General features: G+C 53.5%; 2 protein-coding genes across 5 annotated transcripts; both read left to right on the top strand.

Moving 5' to 3' along the window:
• Nucleotides 1–524: 524 nt before the first annotated feature.
• On the top strand, nt 525–13,837 carry CSF3R (colony stimulating factor 3 receptor). Of its 3 annotated transcripts, none has more exons than XM_027583275.2 (17): nt 525–686; nt 1,834–1,888; nt 3,820–3,903; nt 5,781–6,011; nt 6,954–7,077; nt 7,236–7,423; nt 8,226–8,395; nt 8,509–8,662; nt 8,751–8,830; nt 9,077–9,284; nt 10,206–10,394; nt 10,841–10,942; nt 11,569–11,715; nt 11,847–11,987; nt 12,224–12,317; nt 12,549–12,630; nt 13,053–13,837. In XM_027583275.2, the coding sequence occupies exons 3-17, from the start codon at nt 3,840–3,842 to the stop codon at nt 13,530–13,532; spliced, it is 2,454 nt and encodes an 817-aa protein (XP_027439076.2). In that variant the 5' UTR covers nt 525–686; nt 1,834–1,888; nt 3,820–3,839; the 3' UTR covers nt 13,533–13,837. The 3 variants fall into 3 exon arrangements, with proteins under 3 accessions (XP_027439076.2, XP_027439086.2, XP_027439066.2); XM_027583285.2 differs by having other exon boundaries at nt 5,715–6,011; nt 8,584–8,662; XM_027583265.2 differs by having other exon boundaries at nt 5,715–6,011.
• Nucleotides 13,838–15,535: 1,698 nt separating this feature from the next.
• On the top strand, nt 15,536–22,535 carry MRPS15 (mitochondrial ribosomal protein S15). Of its 2 annotated transcripts, XM_027580854.2 has the most exons (8): nt 15,538–16,095; nt 16,388–16,435; nt 17,529–17,604; nt 18,510–18,558; nt 19,041–19,125; nt 20,531–20,589; nt 21,852–22,043; nt 22,379–22,535. In XM_027580854.2, exons 1-8 carry the CDS (start codon nt 15,963–15,965, stop codon nt 22,514–22,516), a joined length of 780 nt encoding a protein of 259 aa, XP_027436655.2. In that variant the 5' UTR covers nt 15,538–15,962; the 3' UTR covers nt 22,517–22,535. The 2 variants fall into 2 exon arrangements, with proteins under 2 accessions (XP_027436666.2, XP_027436655.2); XM_027580865.2 differs by lacking the exon at nt 16,388–16,435 and having other exon boundaries at nt 15,536–16,095.
• The last annotated feature ends 2,153 nt before the right edge of the window (nt 22,536–24,688 follow it).

Raw genomic sequence — 24,688 nt, 5'->3', positions numbered from 1 at the left:
GTAAACCAATTTCAAGGTAGCATACGAAGACCCTGAGCCTCCCCAGGTCATCCCCCTGTCTTGTTTCCAGAGTCCCCATTTCTCCATGGTCAGTCAGTGGTGGAAAATATGCAGTCAAGAGTGATACAATGAGTCAGGTACAAAATTTCCCATAACCGGGAGGCTGCCCCGAGTACCGTGAGGATGGGGGCCCCACCCAAGGCTAGAGTCGAAAAGAGGCTTAGGGCAAAGTGAGCCTTGGAGCCAGGGTCTGCCTCCCACTGATGCTCCCCCAGGGGTGGGGGCATGGGAATGGCACCCAGGCAACTTGACGCCTGGGCCCTGGCCAGCCCCAAAGCTTTGAGGTCAGGAAATCCGGAGGCAGAGGAGAGGGACACCGTTGCCACATTCCCCGGCCCCTTTGAGACCCCCGAGGCAGGAAGGCTGCCTGGCCTCACCGGCTTCCCTCCCAGGCTCCTTCCTGGGAGGAAGGGGCTGCCCTGTGCTTCAGCGGCTGACTGACAGTGCAAGGGAGGGAAGGAGGCCGGGCAGGTGTTGCAATCGGCAGCCCCTGGGCCTGTCACAAACCGAGCCATTAACGACAGGGCTGGGGAGAGAAGCCGGACCGCGGCTGTTTTCAGGAACTTGCCCCCAAGAGGAGAGCAGAGACCAGGGAGGCCAGGCGGGTGCCCGCCGCAGGCTCCAGCGTGAGTAGGGGATTCGCAGGGAGGGCTGTACCTGGGGCCTGACAGGACCCTGGGGTCCCGGGTCCACTCCCCCCCAGCTCTGCCAAGTGCCCATGCGCAAGCCTGGGACCAGGGCTCCTGCCTTTAGCATTGGTCCCTGGGAACCAGGAGCCCTGAACGCGGAGTCTCTTTTACCAGGGCTGCCCCCACGTTTCTGGGGGGTGTGTGCATTGGGGAAGTCACAAACTACTGAATATCTCTTTGGGGACACGGAGCTGAGCTCAGGGAAGGGCATGATCACCATCCCTCTCCACGTCCCCGTCTCAGACGCTACATCTCAGCCTGTCCTGTCTCCCCTGTTTCTATTTTGCCTCCCCAGCCCCTCCCTGGCCTATGTGGGCTCCAGGTCTCTGTCTGTCCGTGTGTCTCGGAGTCTTTCTGTGCCTTTCCCTGTGTCTCACATTTCCCTCTCTCGAATCTTAAACTCTCCTGGGGACCTCTTGCTTCTCGGCCTTGAGTACCTGGATCAGCGTCCTTGTCTCCCGGGGGGCTCTTTCTCTCTGCGCCTGTGCTGCCCAGCCTTCCCTGCCTGCATGCCCGTTCCACAGTCTTACTCCTTCTGCAGATCTGCCTCCCTCCATTCTCGGCACCACATCTGGGAGGGCCTCTCCCTCTGTTCAGTCCCAGCCCCCTCCTCCCACAGGAAGAATCTCCCTGAAGGAGACGAGACACAACAGGGCGGAGAGGGTGTGAGCCGGGGCAGGGAGAGCAGGGGAGAAGGCCAAGTGCAGGGAAAGGAGAGGAGAGCAGGAAGAGGTGGGTGATGGCAGTGCCTCCAGGAGGCAGCGGGTTCTGCTGAGACTGATCGGGGAGAACCAAAGTGAAGGGGAGACTGGGGGGCCAAGGAGCTACAAGGAGGGGACCCAGAAACAGGGCTTTGAAACCATGCAGCGCGACACAGACGAAAGCAAGGTGGCCGTCCTAGGAGGCTGTGACCCACGGCCTGCAAGGGGGAGAGGAGGCCACATGCTGGATTCCATGATACGGTGTTCCACTTCAAGGCGCATGAGAACTTACCGTCACTGAGTGCGCTTTTATCCCAGCCCGTCTCGGTGCCCCCTCACTACCACCCTGAGAAGCGCATGCTAATGTTTTCCCTCTTTCACAGATGGGAAAACCGAGGTTCAGAAAGGTGAAGTAACTTGTCCAAGGTCACAAAGCTGGTAAGTCGCGGAGCCGGGGTTCAGAGCAGGTGGTCTGGCTCAGAGCTGGGCTCCCACCCTCTCCACATACTGGCCCCCAGAGAGTGAGACCATGCTCCAACAGTTCCCCGGTCACACTCAATGGGGGCAAGGGGCACCCCGGGGTGCTGTAGGGGACCAGGGACTGATGCCAAACATGCCAACACTCAGCAACCCAGGGATAGGATGCTGGGGCCTCTCAGAGTAGGGTTTGGTTGCCCATTCTGGACAGGAGCCAGAGGAGAGGAATGAAATAGTACCTTGCTGGGCATAGGCTAGGCCTTATGCTGACCCTTGCAAGGGCAGCAGGGTTGGGATATGATCGAAAGCACATGGAAATGGAAACCACCGTCCCAAAGTCTGGGCCTAGGAGGCTAAATCTTCCCCAACAAGTGTGAATAGGGGATAATCAAACTGCTATGCTGTAGTAAGAAAGTTGCCAAAACTCATTGGTAGACGGGGATGCTCTGAACAGTTGTGCAGGTTTCTCACTGCACCAAGCTGCCCAGCTGAAGAGCAAGAGGAGGCTGAAATTCAGCCTATTCTTCAGTTGCCAGGTCTTAGTGTGGGGCTACATCTGTCCAGAGGAAGGGGTACTTTTTTCCTGGTTTGCAAAAAAAGTGACTTATGGGCTAGCAGTCCCCCCGCATCCTGATATGGAAATGTACATGAATAGCCCAGGGGTTGGGGTAAGGCCCCCGCGAGAAGGAACAGCCTTGGGTATCTTGGGCAGCTCTTATTCACACCTCTGTCTGGGAGGGAGAGAAAAGGGAGAGAAGCTTTCCTGCCTCTAAGCACAGGGGATCTGCTGGGACACCACCTACATGTATGTGTTCCTGTATATACACACAGGCTACTCAGTGATTTCCACTGACCCGTGGCCAAGAGTGCCAATTGGTGCTGGAGAATCAGGTGCCTGGTCCCAAGATCCCCATGGGAGCAGAATGGAGGGTGAGGCTAGATGCCCACCCCAGTGGGAGAATACTTTTGCATAGTTCCTGAGACAGGAACTAATGCTCCCAACATCCAGACACTGTCACCATGACTACAGGGCACCTGGCCCCAGAAAACCTCCAGAGGTCTGTGCCCAGAACTGGGGGAGTGTTGGACCCCTTGCGCCCTCCCGTTCCCGCCATCACCATGGAGGCCAGCTTCCCACAGGTATAACCTGACAGCCCCTTGCCTCAGCTATTCCATGCAGTCACCCCTTTCTGCCAGGGAGCGTCTCAGACCCTTCTGGCATGGCTCGTCCAGGAGAACCTGCCTCGTACTCATGCGTGTGCAACCTGGATGTGCCAGGAAGTTCATACCCCAAAGAACATCCCTTGACCGATGGGGGACAGAAATCAGTAGGTAAATGTTCCCATCCTCCCTCCTGTCCAAGGGATGAATTTTCCCTGGAGTGGATAGTCCTGAGGTGTGTTCTACACAGCTCCTTGGAAGGTTCCAGCAGGAGGGAGCCCCCGTCACCCATAGGGATGACCCCAATTCCATGACGCGCCCTCGTGTCGGCTTTCCCTCCTTACCTGTTTCATTCTCCCCAACTCCTCCCTCTGTTACTGGGATCTTTCCAAAATAAACTACCTGCATGCAAGCCCAGCTAAGATAAAAGGGCAGTGGGGAGAATGCTGTTCCTTGACGCTCCTATCCTGCTCTCTCCTAGAAGGCAAATATAACAACAACAACAGGGGCTGTCACTTACAGAGTCATTTCCTATGTGCCTTGCATCGTTTCATGTCTTCTTCCCAAAGTCCGGTGCAGTATAGGCTGCTGTTACCTCCATTTTGTGGACAAAGAAACTGAGGCTCAGAGAGGTCAAGTCGCCTGGCCAAAGCCACACTGTGGCAGAGCAAGGGTTAAGCTCAGCTCTGACTCCAAAGCCCAAGACCTTCCCCATCCCTCTCCGCCTCCAGGTGAACACCAAACCGGCGCTATGGCAGGGCCGGGAACCTGGAGCCTGCCCGTGGCCACCGTGATTATCCTGCTGCTCCCCAGAAGTGAGTATGGCCTGGGATAGGGCTGCAGTGGGGAGAAGGGAGTCACAGAGATACAGCGGGTAGAGGAGGGAATCATTTGCCTGCACCGCCATACTGCTCCTGGGCTTCCCAGAGACTCAAGGCTGGGCCCCCGATGTGGGGTAGCCAGGCCCCCACCCACAGACCTCTGTGGGCAAACCACCACCCATGAGGAATGGCCAGAGGGCCCGAGCTGGTCAGCCTGGAAAAGGCCAGGCGACCCAGGTCTTGTCTGCAAATCTCTGCCAGGCTTGTCAGAAGGAAGCTCTGGGTCCTCTGAAGCCTTCCCAGGCAACAAAGGAATCAGGGTGGGAGTCACAAGGAGGCAGGTTTCCTCCTGGAATAAGGAAGCCCAGGCAGAGCTCTCCAACTATGGAAACTATCTTGAGAGGTGGAGAGCTTCCCATCTCTGATGGTATGCAAGCTGAGGGCAGGACTGACAGGGATGCTGCATTGCAAGGGTCAGCCAACATTGTTTGATAGTCATAGTTAGGCTTTGCAGGCCACATACAGTTTCTGTTGCATGTTCTCATCTGTTTTCTGTTTTGTTTTCACCCTTTAAAAATGTAAAACCCATTCTTAGCTGGCAGGCCATACAAAAACAGGTCATCCTAGCCCTGCTGAAGAGGATGCAATGTTAGGTGGAGTCCTGAACTAAACAGTTTTGCAAGGTTCCTTCCAGTCTGAAATTCTGAGTCAGTGAAGCGATAGGAGCCCCATGTTGAAAATCATGAACTTGCTCTGTGATCCTGGGCAAATTCCTTCTCCTCTTAGGGCCTCAGCATCTTCATCAGCAAAAACAGGCCTCAGAACACATGACAGAGGAAAGAAGGCCTGGTGGGCAAAGTGCAGTGCTTCCTTATTTGTTTATGCAATAAATATTCACCAAGGTCCTTTCTATGCTAAGCTCTGGGAATACAGTAATGAGACCAACAGCCAAGGTCTCTGGCCTCGCGGAACCTCTGGTCTAACTGGGGAGACAGATAAGCAACTAATCACATGACTCTATAATTATGAAGGAGAATAAAAGCTTTGGGAAAGTTCAGGGCACTTGGCCTGGTCTGGTTGATCAGGGCCTGGTCTGGTTCCCCCAAGATGCTAAATGTTAGTCAGGTGAGCAACATGAAGGTGGGAACTATTTTTCATCCCCATTCTACAGATGAGAAAAATTGAGGCACGGAAAGCCTCAGTAACCTACCAGGGTCATTTAATTAATAAGCAATAGAACAGGCTCTAAACCCAACCGTGCTCTTATCCAGCACACCACTGAAGTGCTGGAGGGCTGTGGTCCAGATGGGGTAACACAATCAGATTTGGATTCTGAAAGCTGTATGGCTGTGGGGTTCTTATCATTCCAATCATTGCTTTCACCACCTCTGGGGAGGCTGCTGCGGAGAGGCCTAGTCTCTGCCTGGCGGCATGCTGGTGCCGGCTTGCAAGACCTAAGTGTGCACATTTCCTCCCAAGTTCACGTTCAGTGATGTCACACTGATAGCTTGAAAATCAGTCTTGGTGGGAATATCTATACCAGAGAAAGCAGCTTATACTACCAATCAGGATCTGGTTTTCTCGAAGAGCCAGCTGATAAACACTGACTGACACATCACTAGCTCTCTCTCACCCCCTAGAGCCCCTCACCATCCCCATAGGCATTCACCCCATTCTAGCCCCCATATCTTAGGGGGTGAGGCAAGGAGGTAAGGGCCTTGAGTCTAGGAGTACAAAGGCCTAGGTTTATAGCTCAGCTCTGCCAGGCATAGGAGGGACTCATGGCCCATTCTCCTCGACCCCAGGCCTGGAGGAGTGTGGGCGCATCAGCCTCCCAACCCCCACTGTCCACCTGGGGGACCCCATCACAGCCTCCTGCATCATCAGCCCGAACTGCAGCCACCTGGACCCTGAGTCACAGATTCTGTGGAAATTGGGAACAGAGCTTCAACCCGGAAAGAGGCAGCGGCGTCTGGCAGATGGAAGGCAGGAATCCACCATCACCCTGCCCCACCTCGACAGCCCATGGGTCCTTCTCTCCTGCTGCCTGCGCTGGGGCAACAGCCTGCAGATCCTGGACCAGGCTGAGCTGCAGGCAGGCTGTAAGTGCCCGCAGCCATCCACCCACTCTGCTTCCAGGCCCTCCTGCCATCATTCATAACAGCTATTATTATTTATGAGCTCTTGCTCAATAAGCACGTTATGGGCATGGCATCAGATAATCTTCCCTACCAGTGGATAGTGCTGCTTAGCCCCATTTTGCAGACGAGGAAACTGAGGCTCAGGGAAAGTAAGTGATTTGGTGGTTACAAACTGAGGATGTAGCCGAGATTTCTATCAGGCAGTGTGGCTCCAAAGTCAGTGGAGTAACCACTCCTCCATGTGGCTGGCAAGTAAGCCCAAATACCCAGCCACTGGACAGTGTGCCCACGGAGGACACTTGACCAGCTGGGCCTGCTCCTTGTTTCTCCCCATGAGAAGGCAGTCTCAGCCTTCCACTCAAACCGAGAAGTGAGGACTTTCTGCCAGGCCAATGCATAAGAAAAACCCTAAGACCAGTTTCTTTGTTAGGAGTCACTCAGTACCTTCTAACACTTACATAGCACTTACCACGTGCCAGACATGGCTCTGAGCACTGCATAAATAGTATGTCATTCAGCCCCCACAACCCCAGGGGGTAAGCATATTACCATCACCCCCATTTCACAGATGAAGAAACTGAGGCACAGGGCCGTTAAGTGACCTCCAGATCACAACGGCTAATAAACGGCAGACACAGGATGAAAAGCAAGGTCTACGCTATCCCTGTCCAAGGGGGCAGAGCTGGGGGGGTGGGAGGCTCTGTGGCGCTTGCCCCTGTCCAGGCCTGCATTTAACTTTCCCCAGGGCTGCCTCTCCAGGGTCACCCGATAGGGAGACGAGCAAATAGACAAGGTGACCCCAGAGGGAACAACCCAGAGCAAGGAAACAAAGCTGACTGGTTCCAGTTGGAGCTTTCTGAATGGTCCTACCCAAAGCCCTCACTCTCCCCCCGCCATGTGCAGACCCTCCCGCTGCACCCCACAACCTGTCCTGCCTCATGAACCTCACAACCAACAGCCTCATCTGTCAGTGGGAGCCAGGACCCAACAACCACCTGCCCACCAACTTCACCCTCAAGAGCTTCAAGTAAGTAAGGGTCTCTGCACTAGCCCCCAGGTTCATTTGGGTCCTAGGGTGGGACGTGGGCGAGACTGTGGGATGGGGGAACCAGAGGCAAACACGGGAGGGAGAAGGGAGGCTCGCTTTCTTCTGCTGCTAGACACCCAAGCCTGGCCTCTTGGCAGGAGCCGGGGCTACTGTCAAACCCAAGAGGACACTGTCCCCGACTGCGTGCCTAATGATGGCCAGAACCACTGCTCCATCCCGCGCAGACACCTGCAGTTGTACCAGAACATGGGCATCTGGGTGCAGGCAGAGAACGCGCTAGGGACCAGCAAGTCCCCACAGTTGTGCCTCGTTCCCATGGATGTCGGTGGGTGACACTGGGTACGGGGGAGGGGAGAGGCCCCCACAATGGGCCGACCCAGAGAGGCACAGAGAAGAAATCACAGACCCAGACACAGACAAGGAGACACCGGAAGACCTAGAGACAGAGGCAGACAAGAGAGACAGAGACGAACTGGAATGCAGGTGGGGACGGAGCTATGGAGATGCAGACACACAGACATGGAAGAAACACAGAGGCCAGGAGACACATTCATTAAATCTTTCAGCAAGTTAGATTAACGCCCGCTAATTACTAGGCATTGCTCTAGACGCTGGACATACAGCACTGAACAAAATATCAAACTCCTATCCTTGGAACGCTATATTCTAGGGGGCAAACTAAATAAAATGGAATGTCCGGCGACAAGAAGTGTGATGGGGAAGTTAAATCAGGGAAGAGGGTAGGGAAAGCTGGGGGTGGGGGACAACTGCCCTTTCGGTAAGGTGGTCAGGGGTGGCCTCACTGAGAAGGTGACATCTGAGAAGAGCCTTGAAGGAAATGAGGGAGCAGGCCACTGGATATCGGGAGGGGAAGAACTCCAGGCAGAGAGAACAGCAAGTGCAAAGGCCCTGGGCCAAGAGGATGAAACAGACCTAAAGGGAGACAGACACATATACAGAGGCAGACCTAGAGAGGAAGAGACACAGAGAGACAGAGAAAGAGAGAGATCGACGGACAGAGACCCAGGGCCGAAAATGGAGCAACAGGTAAAGAGAAAAGCAGGAGTAAAGCAGACCCCCTACAGGATGGGGCAGGGAACATTTCTGACAAGCCCCTCTCCTTGCAGTGAAGCTGGAGCCCCCCACACTGTGGGCCCTGGCCCCCAGCCCTGAGGTGGCTGCACCCCAGCCAGGTTGTCTGCTGTTGCACTGGGAGCCATGGAAGCCAAGCCTGTACATAGAACAGAAATGTGAGCTGCGCCACCAGCCACAGCTTGCAGAAGCCAGCTGGGCCCTGGTGAGGCGGAGGGCAACCTCGAGAGCCTGGTGTGGGGGTGACTGAGGGGAGGGTGGCTGAGCTGGCCCTGAAGGGCACAGGATCCAGGCTCAGAGCCATGGCCACCCCACCAGGTGGGCCCCCTGCTCTCCCAGACCCTCCGGTATGAGCTCTGCGGGCTCCTCCCATCCACAGCCTATGCCCTGCAGATGCGCTGCACCCGCTGGCCCCTGCCTGGCCAGTGGAGCGACTGGAGCCCTAGCCTGACGCTGACCACCACACAACAGGGTAAGTGGGTGGTGAGGGGCTGGGAGCAGCTATCAGGGTAAAGTCCCAGCCTCCAGGGCCCTCCCTGACCCTCTTGCTCCCGCCACAGCCCCCATCGTCACACTGGACACATGGTGGCGGCAGAGACAGCTGGACCCCAGGATGGCAGACGTGCAGCTGTTCTGGAAGGTGACCCCCATTCTGACATCCCTCCTCCCCTGAGATGCCTTCCAACCCAGACAGATCCCTGTGGGCTGGGGCTCCGGACGAATAGGGGCACAGGGTAAACAGGGAAAGAAGGAAGGGAAGGAAGAAGGCTGGCTCTCAGCCTGTGGGGCTCAGTTCCTGTGACCCATCTACCCCATCTAGAAGCCCCCCCCCACTCAAAATGACCTGTGCAGCCCCCTTATCTTCTTCTTCCCGTGCCCACTGCAGCCAATGCCCTTGGACAAATACAGCGGGCAGATCCAAGGCTACCTGGTCAGAGCTCCAGACCAGGCTGAGGCAGATCCCCCGCTCTGCAACACCACGGAGCTAAGCTGCACCTTCCACTTGCCCTCGGAAACCCAGGAGGTGGTACTTATGGCCTATAACACAGCCGGGACCTCTCATCCCACCCCAGTGGTCTTCCTGGAGAGCAGAGGTAAAGGGGGCAGGCGGCTCGTAGAGCGTGGTGGTTAAGCACATAAATTCAGAAGCTAGACTGCCTGGGTTCACATCTAGTTCTGTCACTTGCTAACAGCGTGACCAGGGCAAGTGACCTAACCTCCCTGACCTCTGTTTACTCACCTAGCAAAGGGAGATGATACAGTGCCTACCTCAAAGCATTGTTATGAAGGTTACATGCGTTCAAACATGTGCCTGGCACCAAGTTACTGCTCAGTATGTGTTAGCTACTATTATTATCACAAGCCAGAACCAAGTTAAGCTGGTGATGGTAACACACACACACACACACACACACTCATGAGTGCAGACGCTCATAGACATACACTCCCATAAGCACGCACACAGAGTCGATTCTGCCAAGGAAAATGGGAAGAAAGCCCTACATTTTTCCAGCTGAAACACAGTCCCTGAGTTAACTGCTCATTCTCAGGGGATCAGCCACCACCATCATCCCCAGGTTCCCCCGAGCATGGGTCTTCACCAGGTGAGACTAGCGATAACAAGAGTGAATATTCCAACTTATTAGCCATGTGACCTTAGACAAGTTACTTAACCTGTCTCAGTTTTCTCCTTGATAAAATGGGGCCAGGGTGGCGGCTCCCCCACAGGACTCTTAGTGGACTCAGGACATTAACACGGACCAAGGACCACAGTGATACATACCACGAACTACACCGTGTTAGCATTGATCATCGTCAGGCACTCCTCGGCACAGGACACTGTGCTAGGCTCATCCTATGCATCATCTCATGTGATCTGCACCAGAACCCTTGCACACGAGCAAAATGAGGTCCTGAGGTTGATTCACTCAAGGTCACCCAGCTTGTAAGTAACAAAGCCAGGACTGGAACCCAGACTTCGGGCTTTGTTCTATCACCTCCTACTCTGTCTCCAGGCCCGCCCCTGGCCAGACTCCACACCGTGGCTCGAGATCCCCACAGCCTCTGGGTGGGCTGGGAACCCCCCAGCCCTCGGCCTCGGGGCTATGTGATTGAGTGGGGCCTGGGGCCCCCCAGCCCCAGTGGCAGCAATAAGAGCTGGAAGATGGAGCATAACGGAAGCATTTCTGGGACCCTGCTGCAGGGTGAGGGGCAGCGTGAGGCGGGCCCAGGGGGCGGGGCAGGCTGGGGGCGGGGGCGGGGCGGGGGCGGGGGCGGGGGCGGGGGCGGGCGGGCTGGGCCTGGGAAGCAGGGAGGCAGTGCTAGTCTGACAGCAACGGCAGCCTGAAACAGCCCAGAGAAGCGGACTCCCCAGTCTTTCTAGACTCTTACCTTCATTTCCTATCCCCAGAATCAGGACATTCTTCTCTCAATCTAACCAGACTCTCTTTTCACAGCCCTGGCCCTGCCACTTTTCTAGCTTTCCCACTTTTCTGCCCTTACCCCCTATCAAATGATCAGAAGAAGAGATAGAGGCTAGCTCTGCAGCATGAGGCCTGGGTTATCCCCAGCTGGAGGTCTGAGGTTAGCTCATGATCATCTGCAGAGGTCAGCCCCTCACCAGGGGGCCTGCCCCATCTTCTCTCTACAGAGAACATCAGGCCCTTTCAGCTCTACGAGATCACTGTGACCCCCCTCTACCAGGACACCATGGGACCCTCCCAGCACATCTATGCCTACTCCCAAGAGATGGGTGCGTCAGCCACCTGGCCCCTCCCAGAATCCTCTCCTCTCAGTGCCTGCCTGGGCCCCAACACTCAGGATGATGAAGGAACATTTCCTTCGTCCCCAATTGCTGGCCCAGAAGAGGCTCTTTCCCAAACCCAAGACTACCCCTGGCTTACACTGGACCCCTGCAACCAGACAGAAGTCAGGTGGTGGGGTGACAGAAATTAGGAAGTGGGTTTAGCAGAATTCGGGAAGCAAGTCTGACAAAAATCGATCAACTGCCCTGACAGAAATCAAGTGTCATGTGTGGCAGAAATTAGACAGAGGGCCTGGCATAAAGTCAGAGAGTAAGCGGCAGAAATCAGATAGTGAGCCCAACAAAATCAAGCCTGGCAGAAATCAGGCGGCAAGGCTTTGGAGTCAAAGAGAAGCAAGTTCAAATCCTGACTCGGCCATTTTTAGCAGTTGATGGAATTCAGTCGAAGGTCCTGGCAACATGAGGCTTAAGGCACAAGTCCCCCTGGACTCTCTTTTCTTACTCCCCACCACAGTGTGTCTCAGTTCTGGAGTCCGGGGAGCCACAAGATATCTCGCTGGGCTCTCCACTCTGCTCTGCTCCACATCAGCCCCTGTACCTCTCTCTTCCGGCAGCCCCCTCCCACGCCCCAGAGCTGCATCTAAAGCACATTGGCAAGACCTGGGCCCAGCTGGAGTGGGTGCCCCAGGCCCCCGAGCCGGGGAAGAGCCCCCTTAGCCACTACACCGTCTTCTGGACGAATGCTCAGGACCGGTCCTTCTGTGAGTCTCTCCTCAGTACCCCACAGCCCCAGAAGGCCTGGGAGGGGGGACATGGGGTGGGGGGGCCCTCAGCAGCCTTGGAGGGAGCATCAGCATCTGGGCCCAGCCTGACCATTCTCTTGCACTCCCAGCCACTGTCCTGAATGCCTCCTCCCACGGCTTGGTCCTCCACGGCTTGGAGCCTGCCAGCTTGTACCATGTCCACCTCATGGCGTCCAGCAAGGCCGGGGCCGCCAACAGTACAAGCCTTACCCTGATGACCTTGGCCCTAGGTAAGAGCAGAAATGGGCCGGCCAGACAAGGCTGCTGGGAAGGTTCCTCACCCAACAGATCTTTCATCTGGAGGCTTTGCCTGGATCCACTGGTCTGAGGGAGGAGACCCAGCCCTGCCCATGAAGCTCAGCCTGAGGGAGGAGGCCCAATCCTGCCCTCAGAGCCTAATCTGAGGGAAGAGACCCAGCCTTACTCGCATGCACTCTAATCTCTTCTGGCTTTCCCCTCACCCCAGAGGAGTCTGAGCTGCATGTCCTCCTGGGCCTATTTGGCTTCCTACTCTTGTTCACCTGCCTCTGTGGGGCGGCCCGGTTCTGCTGCAGACCCAGGTGAGTCCTTTCAAGAGACCTGACACCTAGCTACCCCTGACCACAGGGAACTGCAGGCTGGAGTGGGCCAATCCAAGTCCCCCTTCACCTTCGCAGGCCTCAGGGCCCATGTCTGGATCAGGCCCTGCACCAACTCCTCTCTGCCCAAGGGGCCTTCAGCTGCTGGGAGTGGGTGGGAGAAAGAAATGGGAGGGCATGCCTGACCCAGCCTTCATCTGCCGTCTTCTGCAGCAGGAAGAATCCCCTCTGGCCAAGTGTCCCAGACCCAGCCCACAGCAGCCTGGGCTCCTGGGTGCCTACCATCATGGTGGAGGTGAGAACCCCAGAGGGAGAGGGAAATGGGGCTGGGGGTGCTGGTCCAGGCTCAGAGTGAAAGGATACTCCTCCGAGGATGAAGACTCAGGCTTCCCCAACTTCCTAGCAAGGTCCCCACCCCCACCCCCGGAGGAAAGCAGATCTGAGTTTGAATCCCAGCTCTACCCATTTCAAAGCCTCGGCCATCTCACTGTGGAATGGGACGTATCTCACACAGAATCGCTGGGGACATTCACCAAGCTAAGTCTGAAGCACACAGCACGTGTCAGGAAAGTATGAGGCACTTTACAAGTGTCATCCTTTGGGTTCCAGCAGAGAGCAGGAAGAATAGCCCCACAACTGCCCCAACACAGGAAGGGGCAGTGGTTGGGATGAACATCTGAAAGGAATCATGCCCTCACCCTACGTCCTTGTGTCCAGGAGACCTTCCAGCTGCCCAGCCTTCGGGACTCCAGCATGCCACCCATCACCAAGATCACGGTGCTGGAGGAAGAAGAAAAAAAGCCAGGGCCCTGGGAGTCCAATGACAGCTCAGGGACCTGTGGCCTCCCCACCCTGGTCCAGGCCTATGTGCTCCAGGGGGACCCACGAGCACCTTCCACCCAGCCCCAGGCCCCATCTATCACCAGTGACCAGGTCCTTTATGGGAAGGTGCTGGGCAGCCCCACAGGCCCAGGTCCAAGGCACTACCTCCGCTGTGACTCTGCTCAGCCCCTCCTAGGGGGCCTTACTCCCAGCCCCCAGTTTTATGAGAACCTCTGGTTCCAGACTAGCCCCCTGGGGACCCCAGAGCCCCTCATCCCAAACCAGGAGGATGACTGTGTCTTCGGGCCATTGCTTGATTTCCCCCTCCTGCAAGGGCTCCAAGTCCATGGAGTGGAGGGGCTAGGGGGTGTCTAGTGCTTCCTGGGACCCCCTCCTGGGCCTGCCTCTTGAAAGGCCTGGGCTGTCCAGAGGAGAGTGTCAGTAAGCCCATCATGAAAAAAATCACCTAGCCCCAGAAGGGCAGAAAGAGTACCAGGATCTCCCTAACTCCGGCCCCCAGCACCCTTCCTCTATCTCCCCAGTCCCCACAGGCTGGGCCTCTCACTGGGGTGGCCAGAGAATGTTTCATCCAACCCTGCCCACTAGGCTCTTGTGCTTATTTCCTGTAATTTCAGTCTCTTAAACTGATCCATGGTTTGGTTTGGTTTGATTTTGAGAAACTCTTGAGTGTGCCTTCGCCTCTGTTCTTTCTCTTTCCAGGGCCCTAGCAGTGATGGGGGTACTTATCAGAAGTGTTCATTTGTGTACTCCTTCCTTCACTCATTCATTCCACCAGCCCTCACCTAGCATGTAGGCTGTGTGCTAGAAGCAGGGATTCAAAAATGATTTGGCTCAGTCCACCCTCAAAGGGCTCCCACTCTAGTGGTAGAGACTTGAAGACTGGCCATTAGGGCACAGTGGTCAGGGTTGAGGGGGGTCACAAAGTGCTGTGGGACATGGGGAATAGACCTCAGAAAAGACTAACCCCTGTTGGAGAAATATAATTAAAAACAAAATCTACAGGGGCACCTGGCTGGCTCAGTGGGTGGAGCAGGCAACTCTCGATCTCGGGGTTGTGAGTTTGAGCCCCATGTTGGGTGTAGAGATTGCTTAAAAATAAAATAGTAAAAAACATAAACTCTCTGCCAACCTAGAAAACCTCTCCACGAGGGTAGAAGAAGGCAAAATCAGTTTTATTACTGAATGAACGTTAAACCAGAGCAAGGTTCTCTCCCTCTGTGATGTGATGTGCATCACCAGCAATTCCCTAAAGAGTTTGAAAAGACAGAAAGAAATCTTACCTTTGTATATAGCCAAGTGGATACACATTATTGCATGCATTTTCTCGAGATAGATAATACCTAGTCCTCAAGCAAAAGGACTTTACGGCACCCTCTGTCACACAGAGTTCATCCTAAATTCACCTGGTAAGTGGGGTAGCCACCCGTGTTTGCTAATTCCCTTTATCCCAAAGAAAACAAAATTTCTCATATCTTTATGAGAAGAGGCAGGTTGGCAATTTAGAGCCAGGCAGGAACCGGGAGACAGGGCCACTGTCTTCCTTAATGATTACATTTCAAGAGATGGCTCCTAGATCCTTTAAACATTCCCGTGCTGTAAAACTAGCAAGAGGCTTACTTAGTTTTTGAAAAGATTTACATAGGTCTCAAAAGGACAGAGAAATAATTCACAATTACAACTTTTCAAAAGTAAATGCTTTAAGAAAAGTGAGGGGGAGGAGAGCTTTTTCCCTTTTTGCACCAAGGGAGAATTAAAATGTTATTTTTATTTCTTTTTTTTTAAGATTTTATTTATTTATTTGACAGAGACACAACGAGAGAGGGAACACAAGCAGGGGGAGTGGGAGAGGGAGAAGCAGGCTTCCCGCGGAGCAGAGAGCCCGATGCGGGACCCGATCCCAGGACCCTGGGACCATGACCTGGGCCGAAGGCAGACGCTTAACGACTGAGCCACCCAGGCGCCCCAAATGTTATTTTTATTTCATTCAAAATTTATTTTTCCTGCTTTTAATTTGTAGTTGTCTTTACACCCCTCATTTCACAAATATTATCATAGCAAATACTTACTTAATGCCTACTGTATAGCAGGCAGGTCCCTTGCACACAACTGCCTCAGTTAATACCCCAACAACATAAAGAGTAGGTACTGTTATTCCCATTCCCGTTTGATGAATGAGTACACGGTGGCCCAGAAAGGTGGGGTGGTTTGCCCACAGGATCACAGTGAGTAAACAGCTGAGCTTCAATTCCAGCCCTGAGCTGTCTCATTCCAAAATAAACGACCTTCATCACGAGGCTTACAAGGCTGCCCGAGAGGAGGCTGAATGAAACCCAGTAGCTCTTACGGGGCCTCATCCTGGAACGCGGTGGGAGAGGAGGTAGAAAGACTAGGTTGGGGGAGAAGACTAAGGCAGGCCCTAAGAAAACCTCCAAAAAACCGCGGCTCAAGGTCAGGAACATAGACTGGGATGAAGGGTGGGATGCATGCCCAAGAAAAAAAACGGCATCTTAGAATTTATACAGCACCGCACACCACTAACCAGGCCCGCAACCACCCAGCCTCCTGCCCTGCGCCGCTGCTAAACTGACCTCTCCCCTGGACCCAATCCCGCCGCACCCCGAGTCTCTCCTTTCTAATCCATTGTCTCGGTCCTCATCTGCTCCGGTCTCGCAACTGCGCTCCATTGGTCGAGCCTGAGCCAGCATGGCGGCGCCCATGTAACACGGTTTGTGCCGCGAAAGGGACGGCGGCCGTGGCGCCGGCCCCGCGCGGTCACAAGTCACCATGCTGAGGACGGCGTGGAGGGCGCTGAGGTCGCTTCGGACCCAGGCAGTGGCCCAGGCCCCAGTCCTTGGGCTGCCGGGCGGAGCGTGTGCCAGGCCTCCCTCCCTCCAGTGGGGCCTTCCCTCTCCTCGCGGTGAGGCGCAGAGAAGCGGGGCAACGCGAGGAGGGAAGTGGGGTTGGACGGGAATGGAGGACACGCGGGACGAGGATAGGGGAGAAGAGCAGCGGCAGGATGAGGGAGAAAGGCCGGTGGGTGGGGAAGAAGGAAGACGAGGTGGGAGACGCGTGGGGCAGCGGGGTGCGGAAGAACTGGCGCGGCGGTTAGACGCCGAGGCGCAAAGACCATGCAGGAAGGGTAGTGCAGGGAAAGGAATGGAGGCTGGGCTAGTTAAGGAGATGGCCTGAGCCCTCGCTCTTCTGCGTAGGTGTCATCCTCCCGGCCGTTCGCGGATATGCCACCCAGAAACCACCAGGTAGGCGCTCTCCGGTGGGACTTAGGCAGAGAGGGACTGCCTGGAGGGGCGCCGGGTGGCCAAAGGGAAGGAGGTGGCTAGTTAGAACCACTTGATGGGGTGGGCAGACGCGTAGGCCAGAGGTCCTGAGCAGAAGACCCCCACGTCCGCCTTGCCACCAGGCTGTAGCCTGAAGCCTGTCTGGTGTGGGGGAGAGGCGGGGGGCGGGGATGCGGAGCAGGAGCCTGCGGACTGGGTTTGAGTGAGAATGAGCTAGCCCGAGGGAGGGCGTGCTGGCACCACCCAGGTCTACCTAGAGTATATAGGTAGACGCTTGGTGTCCTTCTGAGGTGGAGGGCTTGGTTTCCCATTTCAAGGCAGTCTTTATGGTGGGAAGATCTCTCTTCCTAGGTAAATGATACTGGGCAAGTTACTTCCTCTCTCTGTCTCATTCTAAAACGATTATAAAAGTATCTATTTGAAAGGATTGTTGTTAGGGTTCAGTGCTAACACGTGAAGAGAGCACTCTTCGTACTGGGTGCAAAACATGTAGTATATATTAGCATTTATTGCTGTGATTTGCATAGCGGCAGAGCAGGGTCGGACTGGAGAGGGCCAGTTGATCTCCCTGGTGCCTCTCCCTCACCTCCCAGGGAATATGACACACACCAAGGCTGAGAGTTTCCTATATGTGGTCTTTGGTGCTTACTGTGTCCTGAAGCTCGGGGCCCTCCTCAACCCCCTTATTTCATTCATGCCCTCCGCCAGCAAGTGTTTGTTGAGTGTCTGTTTTATATGAGGCCGTGGACCAGACCAGGGGATTCAAAGAGAGTCAAACTCAGACCATCCACAAAAGGACCCATTCTGGTGGGGATTCTAAAGTGGTGTGAGAGGTAAAGGCACAATATAGGACCTTAGGAAAGGTCATCTACTCCCAGTGTGAAATATCAAGACAGTTGACCGCAGGGTTTGCAAAGGAGAGGCTGAGCCCAGAGATCTCTAGTGCCTTGCTTGAGGCCCTGGGTGTCTGTGACAGAGTTGGTGAAGAGAGTCAGGACGGGAGGATGGGCAGTGAGAGTTGACTCTGGGTGTTTTTTGTCCCTACACTTGACAGTCCAGCCCAGCCAAGAAGATGACCCGCCCCCTTCCACGCTGCTCAAAGACTACCAGAACATTCCTGGAATTGAGAAGTAAGCAGAAAGAAATCTCTTTGATGAGGCAGGGGGCCCTAAGAGGATTGGGGAGGAGAGAGGGAAGACAGTGGCTTTGAGGCCTGGCCCACTGTATCTGAAGCTTGATGATAGAACCGGGCAGAGAACTACTGAAGCCCAGGCTTGTTGAGGAGCAGCAGGGGCAGAATGGAGTTCATGGAGCTCAACTGCTTGCCTTTTTTTCTATTGTGGTTCAGATAGAGGGAGGCAACATTGCAGGGCTGAAAGACACCAAAGCCAGGATTCTTCTGCTCAGCCCCTGCCCTATACAGCGAGAGCGGGACAGTCCCTTTCACCATACTGTGTGACAGGGGTAAAAAACAATGATTATAGAATTGAAATGTCTCAAGACAGACTGACTGAACCATATTCTAGCTGAAATGAAAATCCTCCCTTTGGGGGTGCCTGGGTGGCTCAGTTGTTAAGGGTCTGCCTTCAGCTCAGGTCATGATCCCAAGGTCCTGGGATGGAGCCCCGCATCGTGCTCCCTCCTCTGCAGGAAGCCTGCTTCTCCCTCTCCCACTCCCCCTGCTTGTGTTCCCTCTCTCACTGTGTCTCTCTCTGTCAAATAAATAAATAAAATCTTAAAAAAAAAGAAAGAAAGAAAATCCTCCCTTTGCCCTCCCAGTGAGGAGCCTGGAACAGTCAAGCTGACAGCCCCAATTTTGTGCAGTTATCACATCATTCCATATTCTCAGCACAGCAAATCAGATTCTGGCTGACTTTTAATCCCTGAGAAATGGCTCCCCACTTCCATAGAGACACTTTTGTTATAAAAGAAATTTTCAGTCATTCTTGCTTTTCCAAACTAAAACGGAACCAGCATTGATTCCCTTGTCCCCTCTCCCCCACACCTGTCTCTCATTGCTATGCTTTTCCCACAGGTTTGACGATGTCGTGAGAAGACTCTTGTCTTTAGAAATGGCAAACCAGGTAAGTGACCTGTGACCTCAGCCTCTCCCAGTCCTCTCCTCTGGGACTCCCTCCTACTGTGGTAACACCTCCATCCCATGCTTCTCAACTCACAGCATTTATCCCACTGTCATTCTGGGTCCACTTGTCCATCCCCCAGACCAAGCATCTCTAGGGCAGGCGCTGTCTTGTTCTCTCATTGTATCCCTAGCACCCAGCACCCAACAAACAGTAGGTACTCCGTAATGATCTAATGCCTGAATGACTGAGCATGGTTTGGAGACCCTCATCTAAAAAGCTATGTCACCTGTCATTGGCCTTGGGCTCACCTAGGTGTGAATAGCCATGGGCTGACCAAAGGCCATGCCCTGGTGAACAGAGTGAAGCCAGGTGCTGAGCTTTGTGGCCTAGTTTCTATGACTGCAGCCAGGGCATTCAAGGTATGAAGGCTAGTTCTTAGTGGGTGCCAGACCTCACAGATTCCCTGTCTCTCTCTTCAACAGAAGGAGAAGCTAAAAATCAAGCAACAGCAGCTGATGAACAAGATTGTGGCAAACCCTGAGGACACCAGCTCCCTGGAGGCTCGAAGTTGGTCAGGGGGCCCTTGGGGAGTGGGAGTGCAGGGGAGTCTGCTAGCTGGTACTCGATCCAGGGCCCTTATCTACAAGGGCACCAGGTATTAGATGTGGCTTGATGAAGCGAGAGACAAGAAGGACCCAGGGCAATGAAAACTGGACTCTGTGATGCTGGAGTCAGCGCCCAGGTCCCACCTCATACCTCTGTTGTGAGCTCATGCAAGTCTCCTCAGAACCAAAGCTTGTCTCTGTGTCTCTCTTACTCTGCAGCTAAGGTGGTGCAAAGGGCCACCTCACTCTACAATGCTGCCAAAACTCAATGTGTATACAGGAAGGGCCTGCTGTAGTGAGAGCATCTCCTTGGGGCCACCTTCCGCTTCTGCCTTTGCCCGCATCTTTGCAGTACAGGCAGGAATCAAACAAGAGGCTACCTAAGGAAGGATATTGCAGGGCTTTAGGAGAGGAGTGGGAGCTGACAATTCTGAAAACTCACTAGTGAAAACAGAGTTAAGGGTGGCAGCTGGAAGGGGAGAGGCAAGGAGTAGACCCTTGACAGTTCTGGAATCTAATCTTCCTGCATTGGCTAGGACCGCCAGCACAGTGTTGAATCATTAAGAACGATAGCGTGAAATTCTAAGTTCTACTGTAATAAAATTGATTTCTGTCTTGGTAAAAAAAAAAAAAAAAACCATAGCGTGTATCGTAGACTAATTCCTGAACGTAATAGGAATGCTCTGAAGTTTTACCATTAAGAATGCTATTTGTGGGGCTCCTGGGTGGCTCGGTCATTAAGCATCTGCCTTTGGCTCAGGTCATGATCCCAGGACTCTGGGATCAAGCCCTGAGTCAGGCTCTCTGCTCAGTGGGGAACCTGCTTCTCCCTCTCCCACTCCCCCTGCTTGTGTTCCCTCTCTCGCTGTGTCTCTGTCAAATAAATAAATAAAATCTTAAACAAAAAAAAAAATACTATTTGCGATGGTCTGGAAATGATACCTTTATAAGATTAAGGAACGTTCCGGGACGCCTGGGTGGCTCAGTCAGTTAAGCGGCTGCCTTTGGCTCAGGTCATGATCCCAGGTTCCTTGCTCAGCGGGGCTCAGGTCCTCAGGCTCCTTGCTCAGTGGGGAGCCTGCATCTCCCTCTGCCGCTCCCCCTGCTTGTGCTCTCTCTGTGTCTCTCTGACAAAAAAGTAAAATCTTTAAAAAGATTAAGAAACGTTCCTTCCTTAGGGTTTGCTTTCTGAGGGAAAGATAATCCAAAGTCTTCTGAGATCTTGAAATTCAGAGTGCTTTGGGAATTGTAGAGAGCTGCACCAGAGCATTGGTGTTTGTTATTCCTTGAGGTCTTAAAACATAACCCAGGCCCAGGCCCTTCCTTCCTCTGTGCCAGCTCTCATCCTCTGTGGTTTGTGGTTTCAGTTGTTGCTTTGACTGTCAAGATCCGCAATTACGAAGAACACATGCAGAAACATCGAAAGGTAAACTTTAGGCATCGCTCACGGCTAAGCACCAGCAGCCAGGGAAGAGGAGTCTAAGAGGTTAAGGGCCCTGGGTCCAGAGAACCAGCTGGAGAAGCCAAGTGGCTACAACACCAGGGTGCCCATCCCTCAGCTGCAGTGGGGAAAACATTTCCCTCCGGCCTCCAGTGGGAAATGGGAGCCTTACAGGGCACCGCTGAGTGTCACCCACAGTCAAGAACACAAACTTCAGGACGCGGTTGCAGTGTCTGGCACATAGTGGGTGCTCAGTAAATATTTCTTGAATATTCTTGGACTTGGTTCAGATTCTCAGCTTTGCCATTTCCACTAACCAGATGTGTGACTTTGGAGAAGTTACTTTACGTGCCCAAGCCTCAGGTCTCTTGTGTGTAAAGTGGGGATCATAGACGTACCTGCTGACAGGATTGCGATGACTATGTGAAGTAATAAAGCACCAGCATGGTCATGTGAAGTACTAGGCCTTGTGCTGAGTACTTCACATACATCAGCTCGTTTAACCCTTATAACTATCCTATTCCATTTTACAGGGGAACGATCCAGGCATGGGGTGATTAGGTTCTTCCTCAAGGCACAGCACTGGGAAATGATGTGCTAGGACTTGAAACTGGGGGTCTTGCTCCAGGCCACACACTCTTAACCATGATGCCATATCCCAGCACAGCACTGGGCACAGAGCTGCTGTAATTAGGCAGCTGCAGGTACTTTTAACAAACGCACCGTTGTAAGCCAGACTGGTCCCAGCACCATGCTGGGCTGGCACCTCAGTGTTCCCCGGAGCCGGCTGAGCCTGCTCTTTGGAGATGAGATTTTTGCTCATTTGGAGTGTGGCACAGCAGTCCCACTGCAGAGGTCTCTCACAGAGGAGCCCCAGGCCTTCTCTGCACCCAAGCTGACGGTTGGCTGAGCTGTGGAGAGGCTGTGCGGGGGGTGGTAGGGGAAAGAGCATGAGATTTGGAGTGAGACCCATAGACGCAGATGCAAGACCTGACCTCACACAAGGGCCCTACCCTGCACAGTTCTAGCACGTTATATGAATCAGGTGGATATCTTTGAGCCTTTTCTTTGCCCTGTCTATAATATGGGAATAACAATGATGACATCTACCGCAGAATTACACTAATATTTGCGTCTGATTGTCAGGAAGTTCCAGTGAGATGATAAGGTGACCGTCCTTTGTTACTGTAAAGTGGCATACCACTTATTTATATAATACTAAAAGTAATCCACCACCTCTCTCACAGGACAAAGCCCACAAGCGCTATCTGCTGATGAGCATTGATCAGAGGAAAAAGATGCTCAAAAACCTCCGGAAGACCAACTACAGTGTCTTCGAGAAGATATGCAAGGAGCTGGGGATTGAGTACATCTCTCCCCCTCTGTACCACCGGAAAGGCCACCGACGCTGGGCAGCCAAGAAGGCCCTGTGCATTCGGGTATGAGTCAGAATTTCTCTCTCTCTCCCTCTGCTACTCTGTCTCTCTTTCTCTCTCTGTCAGGTAAATAGATAAAATCTTTAAAAAAAAAAAAAAAGAATTGCTGCTTTGGTTGGCCCCGCTCTGGGACTGTGGTGGGGAGAGCAGCAGGGAGGGTGGTCTGTTCCTGCCTGAGGCACGGAACTGGCCCCATGCCCTGAGGAGACCCACAGGCCATCACCCCCACGGAGAAAGGCTGGCGTGCCCGTCCAGGGAGGTCCGTTCCCTCCCCACCTGTGCCAAGCCAGAGGTTCTGCATAGGATTACAGTCTCTTCCTGCTCCTTTTCATCCCCAGGTCTTCCAGGAGGTACAAAAGCTCAAGAAGCAAAAAAGGGCCTTAAAAGCTAAAGCAGCAGTGGCCCGGAAACAGGGCCAGAAGAACCCAGAGAGCCCTTCCAAAACTGGACCAGAAGCAGTCAAAGAAAACCAATAAATTTTATTTGAGTTCTGTCTCTCTGCCTTAAAGGATAATAGGAGAGAAGAGGGGGCTCTGTGTGGCCTGAGGAGGAGGAGGAGGAATTTGTTCTTTCCTTCAGCTCTGAGATCCCAGTCTTGTCAGAGGCAGAGCCTCTGACCTCACACACCAGAGGACACATTCTCACAGCACACCTCACACACACTCATATAAACAGCACCCTGTGGTCCAGGCGACGTCCCTGCGGAGGTGAGGCCGAGTGCCCAGCCGCACAGAGGAAGTGTGGCCGGCTGATTGCCGGGTGAGTAGGCCAGCTATACGAGCTGCCTTCGGGACTGGACCCTGAAGGATGAGTGAAAGTTCACGGGGCAGAAATGGGGTGGGAAAGCATCCTGGGCAGAAGGCATTGCAAGTGCAAAGCAAAGAAGTCCACAGGTGCATGCCATATTCAAGGAGCAGTGGGACCAGAAAGTAAAGCTGGACAGGTAAGCTGAAGCTGGGCGGTGAGAGGCTTGATGTGCTGGCTGCCCTCTAGGGAGCTGGGAGACAGGGTTTAAAACAAAGGAGTGATGACAGCACCAAGTCTGTATTTTAGATGGTTAAGCAGCAGCAGTGTGGAGGGTAAATGGGAGGGGGAGACATCAGAGCAATTTATTGTTTGGGGGTCAGGGGTACTGATGTTCAGATTGAGAGTCTGATAAAAGCTACAAGTCCTATCCCCAAGAAACTGCGCATATGCAAAACATTCCTTATAAATTCTGGGGAGTTATGGATACCCCTTTTCCTGCAAAACTCACCCATCCACGCCAAGTGAAATGTCAAGGCCTTGATGTTTGAGTATGCTTGGCGTGTTTGAAGAACCCAAGGAAGACAGTGTGTCTAAAACTGAACAAAGAAAAGAGTAGGGAGAAATGAGGTCAGAGTGGAAAGCAAACACCAGGTAATAATAGAGTTTTCTGGGTGTATTAGTCTGTTCAGGCTGCCATTAAAAACCATAAACTGGTTTAAACAACAGAAACTTACTATCTCAAAGTTCTGGACGCTAGGAAGTCCAAGATCTAGGTGCTGGTCAATTTGGTTTCTGGTGAGGAATCTTTCTGGCTTACAGACAACTGCTTTCTATGTCCTCACATGCAAGGGGAGGGGGGAAGATCTCTTCCTGTTCTTATAAGGGCACTAATCCCATCGTGAGGACCCTACCTTCATGACCTCATCTAATTCGTTACCCTGGGGCTTAGAGTTTTGATACACGAATTTGGGGAGGTATACAAACATTCAGTCCACAACAGTGGGGAAAAGACTTTGGGCTTCTTTCTGAGAAGGAAAGCCAAAACGGGGGAAGGTGTATTAAAGTGACATCCAGCCGGGCTCCGTAGCTCAGGGGTTAGAGCACTGGTCTCGTAAAGTGACATCCAAAAAAACAGTTGGAAACTTAGATCTGGGACTACAGCGAGGCCTAAGCTAGAGACAGGCTTAGGGGATAGGTTTGGATGGTGATTGAAGCCATGGGTGTGAGTAAAATTGCCCAGGGAAGGAGTGTAAACAAAGAAAGGGCATGTCAGGATGGGAAGGATGATAGGAGCAACTGAGGGGCGGGGGGCGGGGGGCGGGGGGTGAAGTAGGAGTAGAATAGAGTGTGGGGTCCTGCAGAATCAGAAGTGAGATGAGAGGCTCAGTACTGCAGACTTGGTGTTCAGATGTCACCTCCAGGAACAGGAAGGCTCTTTATGGGGCAGGACTTTGAGTGGACACAGCTACATGGAGATCCCGCACTGAGGGGCCAGGTACCATCATTTAGGGGGACCAGTGGAGAAGTGAGAAAAGGTACACCATGGAGCAGGCACTACAGGTAAGGCATCATTGTAAGTGCTGCCTTAGGCACAATATCTCATCTCCTCCTTAAAGCCACCTTCCTCACCCATCCACCCCATATTGGCATGATTATCCTCATTTTACCATGTAAGAACTAAGGCTCAGAGGTTAGGTAACTTGTCCAAGTTCACACAGCTGGTTAAAGACAGGCCTAGGAATCAAGGCCACATCTGTCTTTACTCCATGCCTGTGTTCTGCTCATTATTCCACACTGCCTAGGGGCAAAACATGACCTGAGACGCTATGGGCAGATTCTATGCTATAACATACTAAAATGCCTTTAGCGGTTGAGCGGCTGCCTTTGGCTCAGGTCATGAT

The sequence above is a fragment of the Zalophus californianus genome, chromosome 4 (genome assembly GCF_009762305.2).
Source record: "Zalophus californianus isolate mZalCal1 chromosome 4, mZalCal1.pri.v2, whole genome shotgun sequence".
Taxonomy (NCBI): Eukaryota; Metazoa; Chordata; class Mammalia; order Carnivora; family Otariidae; genus Zalophus; species Zalophus californianus.
The sequence above is the reverse complement of the archived record's forward strand: the minus strand, read 5'-3'. Positions and strand labels throughout refer to the sequence as shown.